Raw genomic sequence first — 25,709 nt, forward strand, 5'->3', positions numbered from 1 at the left:
AACTGTCATAAATTTCAGTTTCTTCATTCCCTTCTGCTTCCAGGAAACTTTTGCAAACTTCATACTAAATAACGATATCAGTTAGAAACGATGCTGAGAAAGTTGCATAACTTGTAAACCTGTAATGGACAGGCTAACATGTATGGTCTTTACATATCTCAACAACTGATACTCCAACAATGAAACTAATATAGCAGTACAGCACAGTTCTTAATTGCAACATAAAAGAATCACACCCAGGTGAACTGAGCGGTGCAGACTGTGTCGTGCATATCTCCTTGCATGGGCCGCTCTGTCCATAACATCAGCCTTGGTGATGTCGGTCTCTGCGTACTTTCTATGACGTTAGTCTTGTTTGGCGTTAGTCTCGTGTGAGCTGTTGGTACTGCATACATACAGTAGGCACATAGGGATCTATCTACACACCAAGTCAAACGTAGGAGCGGTTTGCACCGCTCAAAAAGTATGACCGTAGTAACATAAAGGCCTGACCTACAGTGAAGTAACATAAAGGGATTAAGGTGTTCAAGTGTTAATTGGAGTATTGTCCTAATGACATTCATAGATTTTTTTGATGTGCATGTAAACGTAGCCAAAGACAAGATAACTTAATTAAATAATGATGATAGAGTGAGCCATCTATAGCATAAGAGCCACAAGAAATGCTTACATTTGTCACTTTATAGTTTTACTATAAGGCATGTGTTTAACTACAAAAGCTGAACATGACAATGATATATCCAACTTGATTTAATGTGACAGAAACCTTTTTTTTTTTTTTTTTTTTTTTTTTGCACAAAATCTAAGGCAAGTACAAGTCTGTGAAGTAAATGAGAACTGTGTTTGATGAAGATGAGAACATGTTCAGTCATCATTTAAACATCCATCCAAAGTACAATATCACAAAAAGCACAGTTTCATAAATTGTGTTCTCTTGATGAAGTGACTGGAGCACTTCTGTCCCTTATGGTTTAATATAGGCATTTCCATAGTTTGTTTTCAAAGCACTTGACCGGTCTGTGTGTTTGCTCTCCTCCATCATTTCCTCATCCTTTACGATATTTTCCCATAAGCGCAGCCGTTGCATAAACAAGTTAAGTGATAAGATGATTCCGCTTCTATACAGAACAGAAACTCCAATGTACAGAATATCCATTGTTTTCAAGGCTAATGACTCAGCCACTAATCTCACAGAGTGAACAACCGAACCATATTCTTCAAAAAATATAAATATGGGATTCATAAAAAACGCCTGCCGGATTCCGTACCTTTGTCTGTTTCCTTTTAAAACATCTGTCACCTGTGGAGAAAACATCTTTTAGCTACTCTCATTCCATTCTGGCATGATGCTAACACTGTGCACAGTATGGTACTGGTGGGGGGACAGCGTACGTGGGATGCCATGAGAATACAGGTACTCGTTTCCTTGCAGCCCCGCCGTGGGCGACTGGATCCCAGCCCCCGGGCTACACTGGCGGCCCAGAGTCTGGTGGCTCATGGAGCCCTGATACATGGCGGCGTGGTGGGCGTCGCCCAGCTGCGGAGAGGCGTGGCCTCCCACCCCACCCAGTCTGGACACCAGAGATCCTGAGGTGAAGTGGGCCGAGAAGTGCTGGTAGGGCAGCCGCTCCATCGGCTGCATGGTGGCGACGGAGCAGCTGCCGTAAGGCGAGACGCCGGCCCACGTGTTGCAGCTGATGTCCTCCAGGCTGGGGACGGGCTCGGCGCCCTGCGACGCGCTGGCGTACATGCAGGCCTGGCGCTGGCTCGACTCGCTGCGGTAGGGCCCGCTGCCCAGCGCCAGAGTCTGGGGATAGCTGACCGGACGGTAATAATGGTCGTCCTCGCTGGAAGAGCTCTCCAGGTAGCCTTTCTTGTAGCTGTGCTCGCCGGAGTGGCAGTCGTCCTCCACTGCAAACATAATTTAAGTTTGTTTAATGTTACAGGATTGTTCAACGTTTTCAGGCCAAGGACCCTTTCGTTGAGAGAGAGAGATGAAGCAGGGACCCCCACAACCTTATCATAGATTCCAAATAGTTTCATTGTTTGACAGCACAATCATCAGTGTATTTTGGATTCATGTCAATTTGTGTTTTCTGATATTTAACCACGTGAACCGTCAATACTTAATAAACTTGACCTTTCACTCTGTACTTAGTCTGCTCTTTTTCCCCTCTACACCAAAGCTCTTTGCAGAAAATAGCCAATCTACAAGCTCACAACGCCTCACAGCGCGAGGCGTTGTGAGCTTGTAGATCTGCTATTTTTGGCTAAAGTTCTCAGAATATAGACACTAGGATTCAAGTGGTAAAAAAGGAGGACCCCCTGTAGTAACTCTGAGGACCCCCTAGGGGTCCCGGATCCCCTGTTGAAGACCCATGATTCATAATGATAGTTCCCTTTAGGGTTAAATTACAATTCCTTTTAGCAATCCTTTGTAGGTTGACAAACACCTTCTCGCTATCTAGATTTGCATCATGAAAGATATTATTATAATATATATATATTATATTGTTTAATTTACAACCCATTCAGGCCGGGAACACATTTTGCTGTTTGGGAGGGGCTACAGTACACAGTAGCAACATATTTGTTTTGTAGGCTAATTTCTGATTTAGCCCTATTCTATAGGTTAGGCCTATTAAATGGGTTAAGTTATTAGTGAATACATTTTTTGAATGGGAAAATGCAAAAACTTAACTTTTCCCAAATATGGAGACGACTGACATAATAGATGTCTGACGTCATAGATCACATGAGACTGATCAGTATGTTCATATATGGGCATTCCAAGATGCTTAATAAAAGGGACAAGGACTGACATAGAGATCTCCATATATGGCCATTAATGTAATGAATACATTTTCCCCATTGACTTGAATGGGGAAAATTCAAATGGTAAGACGGAATTAATTTTCAAGTGTGACTCGTGTCACGGCAAACACACTTGCAATTTCCCAGTATTGCATCTTTCTAGTATCCATTGTACTTGTGACAGAGTACCTATTGTACCCGTCTGTCTGTCTCCCTTTTGTGCCCATATATGGAGATTTCTCTATCTGTCTTTCTCTATTTGTCTCTCTATCTACAGCATCTGTTGCCCAATAAGACAAGTTATATTCAGACCATCTCCATTGCTATATTTTACACAAGTCATGCAATAATTCCTTCTATACACAGGCTGTTCCAGGGATCAAAACGTTGACTTTTTACATACTGGAAGGGCTCTATTGATAACCAGGTTATCAACAATAACCTGATAGTCAAACATTCCCTCGTCCCTTTGAATAAAAAGTGGTTTGAAGTTAGAACTCAATTTCACAATAAATGCTCTACCTTTTCGCTTAATGCAGTGGTAGTCTTGGCCATGCTCGTGCGGCAGAGGGTAGGAGCCTGATTGCGGCAGCAGATCCTGCGAGGTGCTTGTGACTCCATTTTCACATTGAGAGTATGGAGGGGCCAGGCTGCTGGGTGTCGCCATGCCTTGGACCTCTCCACTGAATGGACTTTGGCTTGTGCCCACTCTCTGGCGTACTGTGCTGCGAGGGACCACTGGGTATTCTTTGGTACTGCGCACACATAAACAAACATATTTATTTGTGACATGCATTTTGTTTGTCTGTTCATTTTCCCCTGATTGTCCTTGGTCATTATAAAGTTTTCACTGGTAACTGACACGTGAGGCTTGATTTATTGTTTGTTGTGCGCAACTAACTTGGCTGATTTATAGTTAATGTTGCGTGACACTGCCAGGCAACAAACTATAAATTAAATCTAACATTCCACAAACAACATTGCCTTGTGTTACTTCACTACTTTTAGTCTTAGTAGTACGATATATTTCTCATCAATATTTATGTGTGGTGCATGCACAATGAATTCTGTTTATGAAATGTAAAGCAAAATTAATTATTTTGTTGCTGTCGGGTGGAAACCTTGTATGTAAAAAAATGTTTTTTTATTTTTTATTTTAAAAACTATCTTCAAGCACACAACGCCTCGCCCCCTGGGGCGTTGTGTACTTGTAGATCTGCTACTGTCACTAGTTTTGTGCAAAAAAAGAAGAAAAAAACATGCAAATTTGAAACTTGGAGACACAAGGTTTCTACCGTACAGTCAGGCCTGGAATTTTGTCATTTTAGGGGCAAGGCCACTTGGCCTTTGGTGTTGTCCATTTTTTGAGGGCACAAAGGCCAAATGCCAGGGCAGGAAGGCCACCAAATAAAACAAGATTTTAGTACATGGAAAGAATTTGTTGAATTTAAGGGTTATATGTAGGGTATGTAAGGGTTATATGTAGACTATCTTAAGTGAAATAAATAAATACAGCCCTGCACCAATCAAAAACATGAAAGAGACACCAGTGTCTACTGTCTACATATTGAAAAGAAGGAGACAGAGGAGAAAGTGGTACAGTCATCTGGGGCATTAAGGCCACTGCAGTGGCCTTGGGTCATGCAATTGATTTGAGGGGCACAAGGCCAAACTGAGGGGCAACGGCAGCCATGGCCTTCATGGCCTCCATGAAATTCCTGCCCTGCGTACAGTAATGATTTGTATACGTTTATAACCTATTAATCATCTTTATATTCTCATGACATTCACCATCTATGCGGCACACCTACTTAGGATGCACTGAGAGATATTGTTCTGGGGTAATCCCTTTCCAGTGCAAATGCCAGTGTATATTTCCTTACTATTAATCTATAGGATCCACAAATAGATCTTTTTGCTACTTCTGTTTCTTTGATTTCATGGATCTTTCCTTTGGAAACGGTGACCTGGTTTTGCAATAAGCTTTCCCCTCTGAATTCTAACCAAGAGCAGACGTGCGTAACTTACTGTACTTGGCAGCGCTGGGTTAGACAATGGCATTTAAGAACGATGGTGTGGTTTGGACTCATACCAAGCTCAATTCATTTGTGAATTTCTATACGTGAAACGTGTTTCACTCCTCCACAGCATTATCCCCTGACACACACTCACTTAATTTTACTTTAACATCTGCCTAAGATGATCAAGTACTTGGGGGTATTGAAAAATATCTAAGAAACGTGATATTTAATGAAAATCTTCCAGGCCTTTTCTTTTCTTGGTTGTTGTTTTTTTTTGGTTGCTTATTCACAATTTCACAGCTTCATGCAAAGAAGTATGATATAAAGAAGATGAGATTATTCTGTGTTGGATAAATAGAGAGTTTTTTTATTTATTTATTTTAATCTGAGCAGCACAGAGTGGAAAAGATTTTCCAGTTTTCTCTGACTGAGAAATTCATCATTTGAAAGCAAACGATGCCTGTGTCGGCTATACAAAGGGGGTGGGTGAGTTTCAAAAACAGATTTTCTCCTTTGAAAATGTGTTTTCCACACAGTATGGATGTGTGCTCAATCCCTCATCTGGAGCAAATAATGGAGCGAAAGAGAATGGAGAGAGCGAGAGAAGAGAGACAGAGAGAAGAAAGGGGGGAGAGAGAGGGGGGGGGGCACACAGTCACACAACTGGTAGAAATGTCCTGTTAAATATGGAAATTTGCGTGAAAGGGAGATGTTGCGTTTGTGTTTCAGAAGCTCTGCCAGATCAGCCATAATGTTCTTCAACATGAAGACTGGCTCCAGCTCAAGAACTACACTTACATCACATGGGGGGAGGGGGATGACTGAAAATAACACTCATTTTGGTGATTGAGGGATTACTTTTGGGTTTGTTAAGTGACATATTGTGACTTGGGTGTCAGTAATCCCTATCTAATTGTGGTTACATTTATCCACGCGTATTCACTTTGACACCGTTCTTTCACTTTGGATAAACAATGACATGGATAGGAGCCTCATATTACAGGAAGAAATATATAGGGTTTACAGATACAGTACATCCCAATAGCCTGTATGGATACCTCTGCATTCTGGACATCCGGTGCAGTTCCATGTCATCACTCCCACGAAAGCCTTTTGCAAAAGGGTTGTTCTCGATCTTCAGCTGCGTTATCTGCAATGGCCAAAGATATTTTAATTCAATGACGTGGTCTACGTATTTTTTTGTTATGCTGGTTTATATGTCTTCAAATAAAACAAATGGTTGCTGATTTAAATATAGCTTGCACAAAACAAATTTGCGAAATTCAACAAAAGTTTTTATATATCTATAAATATACCACTTAATTAGAGAATAATTATCATATTTTGTTTCCAATACAAAGACGCTTGTGAAAAATGTCCTTAGATCATGTTTATAATGCAAAGGGCTGAGTCTCGCAATAGACTGGGAAAAAAACATAAAATAAAAAAAAGATGTTTTGTTTCATGAAACTTTGCAAACTTGCAATATAGGCTGGGCTATAGTTATTTTCTTTTCGCTTCTGTGATAGACTTGGCAACAGTTTTTAAATTTTTGTTTCTTTTCACTTTGAACGGTTCAATAGTAAACATTCCCTACTGAATGAATCAATCAGCATTTCACTGTCATGGGTTTGGATCCAAATATTTATTTTAAATGTATTTTCATGTAAGACATAAATAAGACTGTGTGTGAGTTTTGAGAACCACCCTGAAATAGAAGCTTAAACAAAATCCAGGGATATCCCTCTTATGAACAGTGGTTTCTGGCAGGTAATTAGTTGGCAACTCTGGTCTGCTTCCATCTTTCTGACAAGACGGGATGTTAGTCTGCACTCTGCACGCTGCTGCACGACACTTTCTCCACGCCTTGTAAAATCTCTGATACTTTTCTATAGCTTCTGGTTAACGCACTATTATGTTTTGCTTTAGAATGCGAATTAAACGTTTGACCAATTATTTTAACAACATTCCCGCTATACAATGCACAAGAAACAAAAGGCTATCTATATAGCTTGAGATAAAATAGTTTTGCTAGTGGGATGAGAGGCCCTGGAAGCAATATTCTTGCTAAATAAATTGAGGATGAAAATAAGCTGTAATAGAATGTCCTGAAAATTGAAATACATGCACCAAATATTTCAGAAGAGTCCATACTGTGCTAAGACATATATTTTGCCCTAACCTTACCTCTTATCCCTAAACCTCTTTGCCTTTTTTTACTATTTTGATTTATTTATTTATTTTGAAAATCAGCCGATCTACATAGACATGAGCTTGTAGATCAGCTGAAACTATTTAAAATGTTTTTCAAACTAGTAAAACCAGGCAAAACAATTTATGGACAAGGGGTAAGGCATGGATGAAAATAGAGCCCCAATTGGTCTATACCAATATTTGAACAACATTTTAGCAGGTAATTATTTCAAGATGATCTACTTAATTGAAGCCTATACTCATTCGTGTCCATTATTTATGTTATCTTTTATTTATTTGACATGGACATCACAATCACATTGGACGAACCAGATGCATTGATATAAGTGATTTTAGCACAAGTGCTAATTCTCATCACCTGTCCACAGGAGGCTTTTCTATTTTACAATAATCAAATCTAACACCCAGTCAAGTATTTCCATCATAAAAGAAATAATATTTAGACATCAAACCTTGAAGAAATGTAATTTAAAAGATTTAATATCTAACTAAACTGTAGTTGTTCCAACTTTTATATAAATGCTTTCCCCACTTGATTTGAGCTTTAGCAAGACGAAAGTTAAACACTTTCTCGTCGACTCTAAACAAGAGATTTCATTCATCTTAACTAAAAGAAGCCATGGCAGGTGAATCTGACAGATGTTGCTCATTGCAGGCGGCTCTCTCCTCTCCTCCTTAACATATTGCACGATAAGCGAGTTGGCAGATGTTTCAGCGTTGGATTCAACAGTTGCGGAAAAAGCGCAAAGGAAATCGTGAAACTGAATGTTTTTCTAGAGGTCTGGCAAGCCCCAATAATTAGAGCAGAGTTGCGCTCTGAAGTGAGGCCCCCAATAACCTGTTGAAATAATGAATGTTTTCTTCAGAATGTCGGTCATTTGGGCTTCCTGTTCCCAGAAACTTTTTGAGAATTTGGATTGGCTGCGGAGACATTATGAGACCCTCGCCCCCCTCTCCCATATATTCCCTGTGCCTCGCACTAAAACATGGGCCTGCTATACCCCGACTAGTTAAGAACGGATGTTAAACAGACACTGCTCAGAAATGACTCCTCTGTCCGTCCCAAAAGAGTATTCAAATTCTGGAATTTAGAACATTTACAAAATAAACATAATAATAATAAGTAGGCTATAATAACAAGTATAATAATAATAATCATAATAATAACAACAACAATTCCAGCTTATTTCCTCATATCATATGGACTTATAGTCTTTGTGCTTGATTGATTGGTTGGTTGGTTAATGGACTGAACACTTTATTAACAGTTTAGAAAAAATGCATGCAAAAGGATACTAAAAGGACAACCCAATAAAGCCTATAACATATTTCCATTGCACTTAATTAATCGAAATATTTAAAGATAAACAATAATGAATAAATAAAATCGACGACCTAAATAATATGTCATTGTGCAACGCAGGGAGAACGCGCTGCTGTCTAATTGCTAATCATGTTCACCTTGTTACACTGCTAAACAAACAATCAAAGGTGTTTCATTTGACAATCATGAAGTCGATTAATACAGGCGAAGATTCTATTTTTCAAATATTTATGTATTCAAATAGGCCTGCAGATAACATTGCATTATTTGCATAATACTGTATAGGCCTACAAATAAATAATATAGGCTACGATACTTGTTGCAGTATTTTGACTGCGCCCAAAGACTTGTCTTGTAGCACCTGTCACTTTTATGAAACAGGCCCTCTTTGCTATTTTATGTCAGGTTGACTCATAACCAACTAAATGATACTGAATGGGACAAGTTGGTTATAAATATGAGTTAGAGCACGTAAAACGATCGAGCCTTAAAGTTTAAGGCGTAAACAAGCTCGTTGAATGCTATTCTTGAAGGACACAAAGTAACTTTTTTTCCCCTCCGCCCTGACTGTTGGCTGTTCTTGTTGGACCTCATGTTTTAATTTGGGAATCTTATTAACTTTAAAAGACGATTAAAATAAATTTAAACGGTCTGGGGAACAAATGTAACTTGAGTTATGTCAGCGCGGGCGTCGAGTGAAAAACAAAAACAAATATGTATGAAACGATGAAAGACTTGCCTTGTGGTTTTGATAGGACGTGACCGCGATGAAGGCCGTCTCGGGGAAGACGTGAGTGCAGAACGCGGTGTTTTTGGAGCCAAAGCCGTTGTTTTCGTCCGCTTTGACGATGTGGATCCTCGGCTGGTATTTATGCATCGAGTTCAGGATAATCTAGAATAGAAGAAAACATCAGGTTCTATCAGTGACACCTTGTTTGGTTGCTCATTTCTGGTAGGCTATTGACAGTGGTGTAAAAAGTACTCAAATGTTCTACTTTAAGTAAAAGTGTCAATACTGCAATGTAGAAATACTCCGTTACAAGTAAAAAAGTTCGGAAGTCAAAATGTACATGAGTAAAATTCCAAAAGTATTGGCATGGAAATGTACCTACCAAAAGTAAAAGTACAAAATATTTGAAAATAGCAGATCTACATCGGCTAGATCGGCTATTTTCAAATAGCTATAGGAATAAAATAAGGCTAAAGTGGATTAATGTATGTTTTATAATATAATGATCTATATCTGCAAAGTAACTATAGTAACTAAAGTTTTCAAATAATTGTAGTGGAGTAAAAGTACAATATTTGGAACCGTGATTTAGTGGAGTAGGAGTAAAAGTATTGGACATTGGAATTACTCAAGCAAAGTACAGATACTTCAAAATTGTACTTAAGTACAGTACTTAAGTAAATCTATTAGTTACTTTACACCACTGGCTATTGATTGATTGATTGATTGATTGATTGATTGATTGACTGAAGACTTTATTAGAAGGTTGCATATAGGAAAAGGTACAGTTTCATGACAGTACAGATCACTGGTACAAGGTCATCTATAAGGAGGTAAGCTTTTCGGCTTATTTACACAGGATCCCTTGCATACATGCATATAACATTGAATGACAGACGGATAGAACACAGTAGCCTACTAGGCATAGGATATCATCAATAATACAAGGAAAAAAAGAGAAACAGTTATAAAGAAGAAAATAAAAAAATAAAAGTAAGAAGAAAATAAATAAATACGGTGGGAAAAGGGATATGGGCATAAAAAGCACTTAAATCATTGTATGCAAATAACACTGCATGTGAGGCTACACAAAGAAGCTTTCACAAATGAGCTCCTAGAATTTCGCCCTAAATAATTTCCATATTTAGAATGTAGCATAGGTAATGTGCGTTCCAATTATCTTTTTAGTTTCGAGTATTTTGACTGTTTGAGCCATCTTTTATTATTTTAGCCTGCAGGCTGTCACTGGTGCATGTGAAGGCTATCGGTCGCGTGTGTTGACAGAGTAAAGCCATTACACCCGTTACATCTGGTAGACATGCTTGTATACAGATGGTAAACATGCTAAACCCTTTTAATTATTGAGTGTCATAACACTTGATCGATTCGTGGGCCTATAGGCTATGCGTCAGTTATCGTGCAGTTGGGCCTAATGGCACAAATTAACAACACGCGGCGGGGAAAACAAACAAACATGTGAAGAAGGCCACGTCACTCTAGCCTGATTTCAGACTAACGTCACACTGCTTCTCTCTTTAAGGTCAGTTGTTGTTTGGTCAGATAAGCTCTCAGTCTCAGAAAGCGCAATTACGCATGCATTCATTCGCTTTCCTTTGATGAATTTGACCAAGTTTTCTTTTTCATTGAGCTCAATAGCTTCAATATACCCATCTGAATTTAATATCTATCTATCTATCTATCTATCTATCTATCTATCTATCTATCTATCTATCTATCTATCTATCTATCGATCTATCGATCTATCTATCTGTAATGCTGTATCTATATCTATCTATCTATCTATCTATCTATCTATCTATCTGTCTGTCTGTCTGTCTGTCTGTCTGTCTGTCTGTCTGTCTGTATGTATGTATATGTCACGGTTTGTTAGAGAAACAGGACGGTCGAGAAACGGAGCACTCGTCGTGCAGCACAGGGCGGAACGGAGCCGCTCGATTGTCCACGACATTGCAAGCGGCGCGCAGGCCAGCGGACCTTGGTCCTGCTCTTCGCCCCCGAGCACCGCAGGTGCGAGTGGCCGCGAAGAGCGGGCCAGGGCCGCGCGGCCGGCGGAGCGCCGCGCGAGTTACGAAGCCGTGGTGAATGCAATCGTTATATTTATGCCCAGGCCGTAAGGCCTGGGCAAGCCCACGATAAACGCCCTGTCCAAGTGACTACAATGGAGCTAATGGCTAAGCTAGGCTAGGCTAGGCTAGGCTAGGCTAGTAAATAAAGTCGCAAATAGTCGCAAACGAGTGACGTCAGCGCCTTCACTAGTGAATGGCTGTCGTCGCCACCTGGTGGTGATTGGTGTGTGGTGAACGACAAAACAAGCGCTCTTACATAGAACGTCCTGAGTTACCCAAACATCCGGTAACATATATACATATATATATATATATGCCTATGCCTTATGATCTTAAATGTTTATATGCAACACAAATACTTTTAGCCTACATCACAGGCATGCGCAGTCAAATCCTGTTCATTTATCCATTTAGGCCTATAAATAAGTGTAGGTCTATATGGTATTTTTAGGCTAACAGAGCACAATCATGCTCGTCTGACTTGCCCTTGCATCCCCCTCTCATCATGATCAGGCTATAACCTACTTTGTGTTAGAAGAAGTGAGAAGCAGCCTGCAGCAGCAGCCAGTGGCCAGTCTGGCGACATTAAGACGCGCTCCAGCCAGTTGAACTTGAGCTTTGCTCTCCTCTTATAAGGGCCCCTCATCCGTGGGCCTTAAGTCTAATTGTTCTGACGGACCAGGGAATCGTGCTCGTCAAGCCCTGAGCGATGTAATGGTTTATAATGTAATTAAACCCACTTACACTGCGGGCATACGGATAACAAAAATATTATTTCCCCTTCCGCTAATGTTTACCCTCTCCTCCCTTCCTTCTTCAAGCCAGGTTTATACTTCGTTGTTACGACGGGGTCTCGACTCGCACTGAAAACAGACAGGTTTTTTTCTTCCGGCAGTGACATTGACACCACAATGGGGCTTTTAAGCTGTGACATCATTTTGTAGGCAGAGGAGAACTCTGCCCCCAGAGCATTTTCTGTCCCTCGCTATTTCAACAGATCCGAGACAAAAATAACGACTAAAGTATAATTCTAACACTTTCCTTTCAACAACAAAGAGAAGAAAAATGTGTAAATAGTAAAAATAGTAAAAAGATTCACGGAAACTGGGGGCAGAAATTCTCCTCTGCCTACAAAATGATGTCATACTTAACAGCCCCATAACACACCATGCAGACGCCCTGCTGCAGGGACAACACAACTGACAACTCACATAACTAAAATGCTGTTGGGGAACAGAGAAAGAGCTCCCCAATCCATTATCAGGATAAAATCAACCGCCACGTTATTTTTTAGAGGATGCCTCAATGATGTGCCAATCTTAAGAATTTCCAATTTAACTTTCAGTAAATTTCACAGCTGCATGCTGTAGGCTATAAGGGGGAGAATTAAAGGAGTAGTTCACCCCCAAAGTGACTTTTTTTCTATTGATTACTCATGCCAAGGAGACTTGAGTTCAATAATATTATTTTTGTATTTTTTTGCATTAATTTTAGAAAATGTACTTGATTCCGGATGGGGATTTTCAGAATCAATGGGGGTACATTTATTGTGATGACATTTTTGTCTTAGGAATGCGACTAAAACAAAAAAATATTATTGAACTCAAGTCTCTATCGCATGAGTAATCAATAGAAAATAAGTCATTTTGGGGGTGAACTTCTCCTTTAAGCCACACACAGCAGCCATTTTGAACAGCCACGCACTGCATGCATCATGCAGCATGTACGAATCTGGGAACGCATTTGGTAATCTGTTTTGAGAGATTATACATAGCTACTAGATTGGAAGCAGTGAATAACAGTTGTAGTATTGCTCAATGAACACAGAGGCATTGATTATCAAACTATGTCTGTAAATCTTAAAACCAGTGTCACTTAAACAATGTAAGATGAACACATTATGGGGTTGGGCTGGAAATACAAAACTCATCTCACTGCCAGTCAAATATAAACACTGAATCCTCTCTCTCTCTCTCACACACACACACACACACACACGCACACGCACACGCACACGCGCACACACACACACACACACACACACACACACACACACACACACACACACACACACACACAGTTGCACAGATTGAAAAACAACCTTACCACTAATATAATTTTAAAGATGCACTGAGTGTGTGTGTGTGTGTGTGTGTGTGTGTGTGTGTGTGTGTGTGTGTGTGTGTGTGTGTGTGTGTGTGTGTGTGTGTGTGTGTGTGTGTGTGTGTGTGTGTGTGCGTGCGTGCATGTGCGTGCGTGCGTATGTAGGCATCGTCACTAATGAAAGTGACAGACAGATATCTTCTCCATAACCACCATGTGATATTCTGTTACAGGACTTCCCTTTTGTTTTCATTCAGATTATAATGAAGTGCATGTCAAACACTAGAGTATATATTCAGTAAAGGCTTCATTGAGGTCTGCAGAAATATTACCAGCGTTCAGACCAACCACAACAACAACCCATTAATGCAAACAGTGTTCCAAAAAAAGCACTTATAGAGGAGAAGTAAAATACCATATGCTATAAAACGTCTGTCACTGAGACATATTAGAATTTCTCTGGAAAATGCAAGAACCCATATTTGACTCCGGACAATAGCGTGGCCCAGACTGTGGGTTCCCAGGGTTCGACATGTCTGTTAGGATGGGAAGGATAAAGGGGTAAGCATGCAGTGGTGAGGGGTTGCTGGGTTTTTCCGCGGACCACCCACCGGGGGCCCCAGCACACGCCTGGTCTCCCTGGCTCGGCCGCTGCCCTGACGGGGTCTCCAGTATCTCTGTTCCCCCTGCCTCTGGATGATAGTATTTAATGATAGTGAAGGATCACCCTGGGTCCCGCGCCGCTGCCCTTTGCTTTCAAGTCCCCCCACATCAGAGGGTTTCCCCGAGCCTCGGGATTAACAGGCTTTGTACACCATCATCTATTGCTCATCTCACACTGCCAGTCAAATATAAACACTGCGATCCTCGCACTCCGCCCGCCCCAGCCCAGAACATGTGTGGGAAGGCAACGAGACGAGTGCAGGAGCGAGTCGAGGGGAGAGGTGGAATGACACTGAGACATATTTTTGTGAGTTGTGTGCGAGTGAGAGATCAAAGCGAAAGCTACAGCTGGGTATGAAATGTGAAACCAAAACAAGTAGGCCTGTTTGTGTTGTTAAGAGGCACAGAGGGAAAATGCAAACTGTGAAAAGTAAAGGCACGGATCTTACTGTTCTGTATAATCATAAGCTGGTATAGAGAGGCTGTACTCCTTATGTATACTTTAGGACTTGAACCCTGGTCTTCCGCGTGGGAGACCAAACCCAGGCATGTGCACACATAGCCATAAGGGGGCTTGAGCCCCTGCCCTTTTATCCGCCTGTAAAAAGTGCTCTCTCCAGACCAGAAATGCTGTTTTTACTGTGGTGAAAGAAATGCAAATGCCCTCTTTCCATACCATACCTGAAGGCAGCATTCAAGAAGAATTGCCTTCTCCTGAACCTGAATGCAGCATCTTATGTTGAAACAATTGCCCTCTCTGTGTAGAAACCCATGTATGCCGTTACGCCACTGCTCCAGTATTCCCGAAAATAGCTGACCTCCAAGCTCGCAACGCGTTGTGCTGCGATGCGTTGTGAGCTTGGAGGTCTGCTATTTTCCTGCCTCTCTAACATTCTCTGCATGTCCCTGACCAAACTTCTACTGCTCTTGCAAGAGAGAATCCCTGGTCAGGGGAGATAGCACTTATGAACTTCAGACAATATACTGCTTGTCAACCAGCTTGTGTCCTATACCTGACACCAGGTCTACATTTCTCAATAGAAGATTATAGGCAGACCTCCTCCAACCACTGCAGAATTAAGTATCGTATTAAGTATTGTTTGTAAAATAGCAAATACGTTTTGGATTGAAGCTAGAATCCAAAACTACAAAAGATGTATTGGAGAGGGAGGTCTATGTCTCCTGACTTGTGTCTAATAACCAATAAAAGGAAATCTTTCAGGTCTGTCTTAACTTTATCCAACCTATATCTCCAACGTGGTTCAGTCACATGTGTGAGTGCAAGTAATTATACATTGTCTCAAAGTTATCTCAACCAGCTGGACCAACAAGCTGATGGAATATATTTCTGGCCAGCCACCAGTATTTCATTTATGAATCCCATGGCGTGCTCTCTCTCTCTCTCTCTCTCTCTCTCTCTCTCTCTCTCTCTCTCTCTCTCTCTCTCTCTCTCTCTCTCTCCCCCAGCACGAAAGAGGGCAAGCCAGGAACCACTGCAACCAATCAAAACGGCATTTTGGCCTCAGAATTTACAACACTGCTCACATTCCGACTAAGCTCGGATTTCATTATACCAGCTGGGTTTTGGCAAAAGAACAATCAGCATGGGAGCCATGTCACCAAGGATAGATAGATTCTGTAGTAGATTGTGATATGTGTTTGTGCACATAGGCATACGGTATATGAGCTTCTACCACTTTTTCTAGTCACGTGTTCAAATACTGGATTGTGATTGGCTTAAAACAGTAGTAAATGAGGCCACAATAGCCGGAATGTGTGAAATGCCCGGATGTACATGCAAATGAGGCACATTTCCGAGATCAATACGCGATGAACGCATCCGGGGACTTCAGGAGGGAGTCGGAACCCTATGGTCGGAACACCTTTCCCCCCACCAACAAATGACGGTCGCAGCGGTCCTTTGTTTACTAACGTGCGTACTATCGTCGCCGATTTATTTGGATCCAATGCAATCCGCCAACTTTAAAGCCCCTTTTCTCTGAACCTATGCCTTTCTGGAAGCGAACAGCCTCTATTTACGGCCGGAACGGTGCTTTTAACTGACGTTAGCTTAGCTGTAAGCTAGGCGACCGAGTATTTCCCGGTGAATCTGTGCGCAAAGGTGGGGGCTTGGGAGTGTGGGGGTCTGGGGGACACGCACCACCACTGACTATTGCTGATGATGGAGAGGTTCTATAGCTTAGCCTTTATGTATTGAAAATGAGAGGCACTCTTGCCGATTTAGTAAGAGACTCGTCTCCAATTGCAAGATATTTAAAAGTTATTTGGGGCCATGATGATGATGATATCCTTTTCTTCCCACAACTAGACTAAGGATTTTATATTGTCTGTGTTATTGTTTACAACCACTGAACCACAATTATTCACGTGTGGCAAGATTCACTCGTTTTTAGTAGGCTATATAGTGTAGGCTTAGAAGAAGCCTTTTCAGAAGTTAATTTAATGATTTCCATTTAATGATTTCATTTATCCTCATCTAATGCACCGTATGCACGCTGTTTAAAGGCCGTGTAGGCTTTTCAGAAGTTAATTGAATGTTTTCCATTTGCGCTAATGCACGCAACTGTTTTCGCCAGGTTTTAAGGTCTTATTTTAGTTGTTTCTCATAAGCTCGCAACCCTCCTTGCCCATCGGCCCCCACCTTTGCGCACAGATTCACCGGGAAATACTCGGTCGCGTAAGCTAGACATCTGTCTCAGCATGGAGTTGGCGCCATCTGGTGGTGAGTAGAAGATGTTGTTTGTGGCACTATTTGTTGTTATGGCGGAAGTTTTATAGGCAATAATGATTGTAACTTAAGATCCTTGCAAGTTACAACTATGTGTTTTCTTTCATGTATATGGGAAAAAGTGGTAGAAAAGCTATTTACCACTCGGGGTCGGACATTATGCTCTGATAATGTCCTGTGTTAGGGGGTTATCGGACTCGGCTTCGCCTCGTCCGATCACCCCCTAACACAGGACATTATCAGAGCATAATGTCCTCTCACTCGGGGTAAATTGCTTACTTTTGTCACTGTGATTGTCCAGAAGCAGTTATTGTTAATTTAACAATAATTAAAAGGTGCTATGGACAACATTGAACCACTAGATGTCACAATACACACCACATCATAACACCTCAGTGGCATAAGGTTCCTTGTTTCCCTGAATCATGACGATTAGCAGCACTCATGCAGTTTGCATTACACAGCATTTGGCTGCATGCATCCAAGTGTCTGTTTGGGGGGTACCTTTCCTCACAACAGTGGAAGGCACATGACCTGACTGAGGATAAACAAAGCAATAACTTGGGAACTGACAAAAAATATTATAGTGTGATTTATTATTTTATGTTTGAATTATTTGTCTACATAGGTTTCATCAATATCACCTCCAAAGTGTAATCTCTCTCTCTCTCTCTCTCTCTCTCTCTCTCTCTCTCTCTCTCTCTCTCTCTCTCTCTTTCTTTCTTTTCTTCACTATTATTGCTGCTTGTCTGAAGAAGCAGACAAAACTTGCTTCCAAAGTGATTATAAATGTTTTGCTGATGATTTAGTTTACTCATGCAACTGGCTAAAGCCAACTGACATCTGATTAAAAATCAATGAATCGAATTTAAACTTTGATAGAATATTTTCGTAGTATTTCTTATTTCTCTGAAAATTACAGCACAGTTGCGGATGGCTTGGTTTTATTTACTTGCAAGACTATAGGATAGAATTTCTATTTTGTTTAGTGATGCAGCATTGTACAAAAACACAATTGCTATTTTGACATATTAACTGATGAGGTTCTTCCATAAGACTGTTTGGATTTCTATGTTGTTCCATTGTCTCTTTTTATTTCTTTCTTTTTAAGAGTTTTGCTTGTAAACCAAATTGCCCCTCGGGATAATAACGCTTTACCTTACATTACCTTAGCATACCTTACCTTAACTTCCCCTGCACAGTATTTGCTCGAGTATTATTTCCCCCCCTGTTATTTTTCTTGTGCTAATGAGTAAACTTAAATGACTCAAACTCAAGTTGGCCACAAAGACGCAATCAATTTGCCTTTTATGAAAACCTCCTGCTAACAGGCCATTGCTTCAATGGTAGACATTAATAAAGTTGAGTAATGTTTACGTTGTTTTGTGTAAGGCATGGATAACATATGCCAGGGGCCAAACAACTCCGAATAATGGGCAGTAAAAACTCTAGGAAATGGATGCCATGCAATCTTTCCACTGGCGTGCACCAATAAGGGGGAGGGGGATGCAGGTGTTGTGTGTGTGTGTGTGTGTGTGTGTGTGTGTGCGCGTGCGTGCGTGCGTGCGTGCGTGCGTGCGTGCGTGCGAGCGTGCGTGTGTGTGGTGGCGTGCACATTGGGGGCTCGAAGAGGTCCATGGATGAAGATAAGGTGCCCGAATGTGCATCTTGTTATAGTGTTGAGAGGGTGCTGCGGACTAGGGTGAGTAATTATTCTGATTGACAGTATAGATTCTGTTGGTTCATGCAGTGTATCAGGGAATTTAGTAGAATGTTTCAAAACGATGGACAATTCAGATTATGTCCTATCTCTGTACCTCATTCAGAATTGCATGTTCGTTGTGGATAAGTAGAGGAGAGATTTCTTCAAAATTCAAAATAATTATAAATCTACAATATTAAAATGATAACCATTATACATTGTAAACGCATTAAAGCCCTTCTTACATTTGAAATAAATTGCTAATAACAAATAGATTATTCTGCTGACATCCAATATACATTTACAGCTGGACTTTATGTGAAATGTTTTACAGAGTGTTGTAGAAATTACAGTATTATGGGACTGGTATTCTGTAATATATGTATACATATGTACACACCACACACGTGCACGCACACGCACACGCACACACACACACACACACACACACACACACACACACACACACACACACACACACACACACGTAAATAAGTTATATAGGGCCACAAGGACCACCTGATAGCAGGTTTTGCGGGACAAGCTGCATTACAACAATTTTTAAAGGACATTCATTCGAAACGAAATCCAATTTTAAGATCAAATCTCAAATTGAAGTCAAACCACTTTAAGTGTAAAATGTTTGCCAGTGTGGTGCTGACATAGCCCTATAATAATACGTTAGTGGAATTTCCCCATTCACTTTTTATAGACCAGATTACTTTGAAAAGATCTCAAATTTATCCCATAAAAAATATATATATTTTGAAAAGACCTCAGCACAAGAAGATAAACAAAAACTCAATTGGGCACCACTTCTGAAGGATCTGAGCTGAGGCTCCCCAAAGAAAGGTTGGAATTTTATATTTATGCAAACAACAAACTTTCATTGTCAACTTCTAAAATAAATCTTTCCAAACAAACTGTAAAAGCCACACTTAGTGGAACATTAAGGCCTATATTCTTTTACATAGGAGGTTTTCTTCTTCCAGCTGTCTGTCAGAAAGGCCAACTGCCAACTCTTCCTGGCCTATATACAGTCAACTTTCTTTTTCTTTTTCCAGAATTCTCCATACCGTGGAGTCAAGCCACAAACCTCCTTAAATACCTCGATGTATTTGCTGGCTGCACTACTAATGAATGCAGATGTTTGGGAGCTAAAGGAAAACATAGGCCTACCTACATAGCGATAGCATAGAAGGCCTGTATATGACGACTTGGCCGCGTTTCCAATCCTCAAAATACCCACGCTGTATATCCGCTATCCGTGATGTATAAATAACACAGCAAACAGATAAAGCAAAGCAAGCAGCAACCTACGTGTCCGAACGGGTCGAGGTGGTTGTTGGTCAGCTTGAGCTTCTGGAAGGACACGAGCTGCCTCATCCAATGCGCCCCCGTGGCGGGAGAGTCCGGGTGCACGTATAGCCTCCCGGGCATGGCGGGCTCGGCCTTCCCCGTCACAGACCTGAAGCATTGATTGATTGATTGATTGATTGATTGATTGATTGATTGAATACTTGATAAGAAGTTTGCATAGGAAAAGGTACAGGACAGAACAGTTCACTGATACGAAACTAAATGGATAAAGCTTTTAGACTTGTTTAAATTGGGGTCCCTTTGTGCTTAATTCATAGTCTACAAAATTAAATGACAGACAAATAAAACTCAGAGACAGTATGTAAACAATTAGATAAAAAATAGCATCATAAGATAGTCGGAAAACAAAAATAAATTACAGTATAATATTTACAGTAAAAGGGTCAGGGGGGGGGGGGCGGGGGGTAGCCTACGGCTTTGCCTGTTTTAAAGCAACAGTCAAACACCTTGGATTTGGCGGTGGTTTTCATATTAACTTGATATTATCAAGGAGCAAGGACCATATTTATTCGGCATTTTTGAGCCACGGACCACCATTGGAGTTTTAGCCTCTCAGACCCAAAACCTGTAATATTTTGTTGTTGTTGGTTGAATAATATTTTTTCCATGCATGTTCCATGCTGTACCGTAGGAGGGATAACAGGCCAACAAAATAACAATTCTTCTACACTGAGTCTACTTGTGTGGACCTAATGCAGAATTTTAACATTGAGAGCATAAAATGCGCGCGGGTCCATATGGTTTCATTTTCTCAAGAGTTAAAGATCTACAAGGGTCCATTTGGTTATAAGAACTCTCCATCATCATGGCCTGGGGACAACCTGGAACCCCCTCAAGGACCACTGGTGGTCCCCAAACCACTTGCGTATATGGGGATGTTTCGATAATAGGCCTATTCTTTCTTGGTGATACATGTCGATTATGTGCACGTGTGTTGTTACATGGTCACCATTTAATGAATTATTAATTCAATTCAATTATTTAGATCCGCGTCGTGCCGTTCACTCGGACTTAATTTAGAGCGACGCCCATTTCTAATCGCTCCCCGGCACGGCGTTTTAGTTTTAGCAAAACGTTTAAAATCTTGTAAAAACTAATTAGTAAAAACGAAGGCTATATGACAAAAAAAATAGCATATAGGCTACACACTGCATTAATTATGGTTCAATTCTGATTCAAACAGCCTGATCATTTTGTCTCTGTGCACGCAGGGTGCGGTGGAGGGAAAAAAGGTATCCATTAATTAGACACAATATATAGACCAATTAGGCTACGCAATGTCTCCAATTCTTTTATTTTTATTTTTCCTCGAACGAAACATTGCGTAGATCATGGAAAGAACAAGATTCATGAATCACGAAATGACTCATATATTATAGCCGCCTATAATAGGCTAAAACTGCATGGTTTTGGATTGCTGCGGGTCACCACCATGAGCCATGGTGGTGGTGATTTTGGAACCGGCTGGAACGCTTGTTTTTCAGCGCTCGTTGATCAAGGGAAGAATTAGTTCCAGAACATGCTTTGGTGGGTCATTATCGGTGGTATTGGCATATGATTATCCCCTTTAAGTATCCCCTCTTTGAAAAGCACTGACCCAAAACAAGGCATCCCTGGCCGAGGTTAGAAAGATAGACATGACACTAAACAAATAGGCGTGCTTGTTATTTCATAATTGACGTGAATGAGCCATTTGAGCAAAGGCTCGACTAATCTCTATTTACATTCATCCGCTAAATCCATGGCATGCCATTGCGGACTAAACTTGTATTTGCATCTGGATATTCACATACTAGTTAATAATTCTTGTAAATTGTATATTGATTATTAGACCAGTGGTTCCCAAACCTTTCAGTCCGTGACCCAAAAGAGAAATTAAGACATTCGCCTGGGACCCAAATGAGTGAAAACCGAAGATCTACAAGCTCACAACGTCTTAGATGTATTGTATTTATTATTATTTATTATTAATGAAATTACTTAAAAAAAAACACATTGCATTTTTTATTCATGAAAATCTTAGTTTTTTGGGGTGTTATTTATTTATTTTTTATGTTTTTAAATAATAATAATTAAAAACATGTAGGGGGAAAAATGTAGGATAGGAAACAAATATGAAAGGACCCATAAAAATGTGTCTGGGGTGCTTGGGAAGCAGTGCATACCAAAGTCATCATGATACCTGTATAATCAATAACCCGCTGTTAGAGAAACTCCACATAACCGTGGGCTCCCAAACAAAACACGCCATTACATTACAGTAGGGCTATAGACGTAAATCTAGAGGTCTTGGTTGGTTGTTTATTCCATTTTATAGAGCACAAATATGGCTTTATATGAAAGTTGACAATTCACTATTACTAGTATTAGCCAAACGTACAAGTAATATCACGTTGCTTACCATTTATTGTCGGCAAATTTGTAGCGATGGTCATCAGCAGGCACAACATCCATCAGGAGGATGTACTTCGTTTTGGGGTTCAGTCCTGTGACCTTCACTTTGAAGCTGGGAAACATTCGCCTGAAAAGAAGAAGCCAGTCTTAGCTATCATGTCGAGGAACAATGAATGGGGAAAGGTCGAAATATATGACAGGGACGTGTTATCACAAATCTACATTATATTGTTTTGTCTGAAGCATTAAAGAAATACAATTCTGTCCTTATGACATCGACTGAATTTTTAAAATTTAACATTTTTAATTAACCTAAGTGAATGGGGTTTACTGGCTTGCATATGATATAGCCTATTGTCTAATTGTGTAATAATATGTCTACTTTCTTTGTTTTGCACGAAAACAAAATGTTTTTTCGCAAGCAATAGGCTAATAGAATTATCTAAATAAATTATATTAACAAGGTATACCTACTGAGACACAGTTAAAATGCATTATTTATATAGTGCATATTTTAGTTATATGTTCAAAAGCATTGCAATCCTTAACACTTCTTCACACAGATGTATAGACTTTCAGAATATGTTATGCTCTTTATATGATTATCTTTCTTTGTTTTTATCTTTGATGCTATGTGAGTTATGTAGCTCTTATTAAATGTATTATTTATTATTAATAATTATAATAATAATTGCTACTAGGTTAATTCTATAAAACGTATAATAGAGCTATATCCAGTTGTGGAAATACCCATAAATCTCACTTATTTGGGTATAAGAAGAAATGAAGTATATTGTAATCTGAACAGGACAACTCAGTCATGGCTATAGACACAGGCCCGTATAAAGTAGCCTAAGTTAAAGAGGTGTGGTATGTATGGTATGGCTAAGGTACATAACATTAGGAATATGAATATCCATGAACTCCTGCAAAAACGAAAAAGAAAAAAAGGGCTAAATGACTGAGTAGAATATAATGAGATCTTTGTGCAGCTGCGAGCAAGACGTTATGTGTATAAACGACTCTCTCTATAGCCTTCCAGTGCACTGCACGGTTATTGAAACGTTGTTGCAATGAATAATAAATAACTCAGCGCCACAAGACAATCTGACACGATGCACGAGACCACCGATTACCATGCATATTCCTGTTCACACTCATCTGACATGCACTATTTTGACTAGATTCACCCTGAGGACACATGAAAATGACAGTGGTGATGCGCAACAAACATGGGCTGCGCACGCGCTGTTGTCCTTGAACCTAATATTTTTTTCCCCCCAACAATCTCGTCGTCACGTCGTCTGTCTGAGCCCTATCGTGGCTAAAAGTAGACACGCAGACAGACAGACAGACAGACAGACAGACAGACAGACAGACAGACAGACAGACAGACAGACAGACAGACAGACAGACAGACAGACAGACAGACAGACAGACACTCACACAGACAGACAGACGGACAGACAGACAGACAGACAGACAGACAGACAGACAGACAGACAGACAGACAGACAGACAGACGGACGGACGGACGGACGGACGGACGGACGGACGGACGGACGGACGGACGGACGGACGGACGGACGGACGGACGGACGGACGGACGGAGACGGACAGACAGACAGACAGACAGACAGACAGACAGACACTCACAGACAGACGGACGGACGGACAGCCAGACAGACAGACAGACAGATTTCCTGCATTCTTATCATTTCACAGCTTTTCCTTAATTTGTCGCTTAATTTTCATAGACCTAATATTTGACAACATGGACCTTATACATACAACATGTTTGCTATAGCCATTATTTTGACCATGCAACATATTATAAAATATTGCAACAAACCGATGACGAGGCAGATGGATTATTATAGGCCTGGCTATCAATTAATTTAACATAACCAACTTAGATTATTTAGAACAACCAACCCAAGATGTTGGTATATTACTGCTCTTATGGACTTTCCCCTCTCTTACCTTCCCGCTTTGGTAATGATCATCTCGGTTCCCACTTCGTCAAACTTCGTCCACAGTTCCCTCTCGTGCAGGTAGACTTTTATTCCTTCCATTCCCTTCAAAAAATAAAACATCTAGTTGCCTATACAGCGATACTGGCGATGTACAATAATAGTCACAGTGTAACAGTGTAGAGTAGGCCTGTATACGAGGACCATAATAGTGAAAAGATGTGTTTCTATTTCCAAATACTAAAATATGAGGTAAAGTGAGATGAAACAGACAATTTAAATCACGCCTAGTGGTTACATTTTACTGTTTCAGGAAGCCTTCACAAACAATCAGGCCTATAGGTTATTGCAATTAAATATAAATATCACCCAAAACTATACATTGGTGACGTAAGTAACCCTGAAGTATAGGCCCAGGCTTGCATTGCATGCAGCCTGTTTTAAAGACATAATGGGCAGATTCTCAAATGTATTTGAATATTTGTCTTTGGTATGCATAGGCCTATAGGCTTGATGCTGAGTTCGTGAAGCCTATTATGTCAAATAAATGTATAATAAAGCCTTAATGCCCAGTGCGCTCCGGTGCGCGGACACCAGACCTATGATGATGATGATGGTGGTGGTGATTCTAACCTGTTGAATATAAGTTGTCTGTGAGGATGGAGACTTCCCCGAGCTTCCATTCTGTTTCTCTGATTTACTCTCACTGTGCACGTCCTTTGAGTCGGATCCGCCGGGAGAGTTTTGGAGGCCGAACGTCTCCTCTTGGTCCGCCATGATATGGAGGGAGCCCCGACTGTCAGATCCAAACAAAGAGGTATTTCAAGGTCTGTGTGTGTTGGTGTGTGTGTGGGGGGTGCGGGAGAAAACTAGCCTATAGCCTACTGAAGTTTTACGTTTTTTAGACTCCACGACACGCACGCGCGCGGGTACACACACAAACACACACACACACACACACACACACACACACACACACACACACACACACACACACACACACACACACACACACACACACACACACACACACCTCGAGGTTATTAGCAAAATATTTGTTTGTTTTGTTTTTTGCCATCCCGGCATTTTCGCTCGCCATTCAAGCTAAAAAATAAACTGAAAGCTTTGGGAATAAAATTGGACCATTTAAACTTCAGTTAATTGGCCCATAATACACAATTGAAGGAAAGTTATTAGTCATTTATTATTATTTTATTTTAAGTCCGGCACATGCGATAGGACTTATTATCTCTATATTTCAATAAGCAGTTGTATGGACATTTATGCGTGACTTGGTATCACCGTGACCTCGGCTAGCCCTCGCAAGAAGAGGCATTTGTGGTTGCAATATCACGGCATCCAGGGTAAACTGGGCTAAACAAAGATATAGCGGAGCAAATGGGGCTATAGGCTAATAATTACATAAACAAACAAAAGGTATCCACCCGTAGACCTATATGCTACTACACTGTAATAAGCGATTCCGTATAGCGTAATAAAGTCTAAACTGGCTTCTACAGCAATAACAATGTAGCCTAGTTGTAGTAGTAGTATA

The 25,709-nt window shown here is 40.6% G+C and overlaps 1 protein-coding gene across 1 annotated transcript; it reads right to left on the minus strand.

The window, feature by feature from the left end:
• Positions 1 to 1,318: 1,318 nt before the first annotated feature.
• tbx5a (T-box transcription factor 5a) lies at positions 1,319 to 24,931 on the minus strand (the record flags this gene model as incomplete). Its single annotated transcript, XM_080742589.1, has 8 exons — positions 1,319 to 1,911; positions 3,337 to 3,569; positions 5,894 to 5,985; positions 9,113 to 9,265; positions 19,728 to 19,875; positions 22,189 to 22,308; positions 24,165 to 24,259; positions 24,788 to 24,931. The coding sequence occupies 8 exons, from the start codon at positions 24,929 to 24,931 to the stop codon at positions 1,319 to 1,321; spliced, it is 1,578 nt and encodes a 525-aa protein (XP_080598715.1).
• Positions 24,932 to 25,709: the final 778 nt, after the last annotated feature.

This window comes from Nannobrachium achirus (assembly GCF_963921795.1).
Source record: "Nannobrachium achirus genome assembly, chromosome: 15".
In the NCBI taxonomy this organism is placed as follows: Eukaryota; Metazoa; Chordata; class Actinopteri; order Myctophiformes; family Myctophidae; genus Nannobrachium; species Nannobrachium achirus.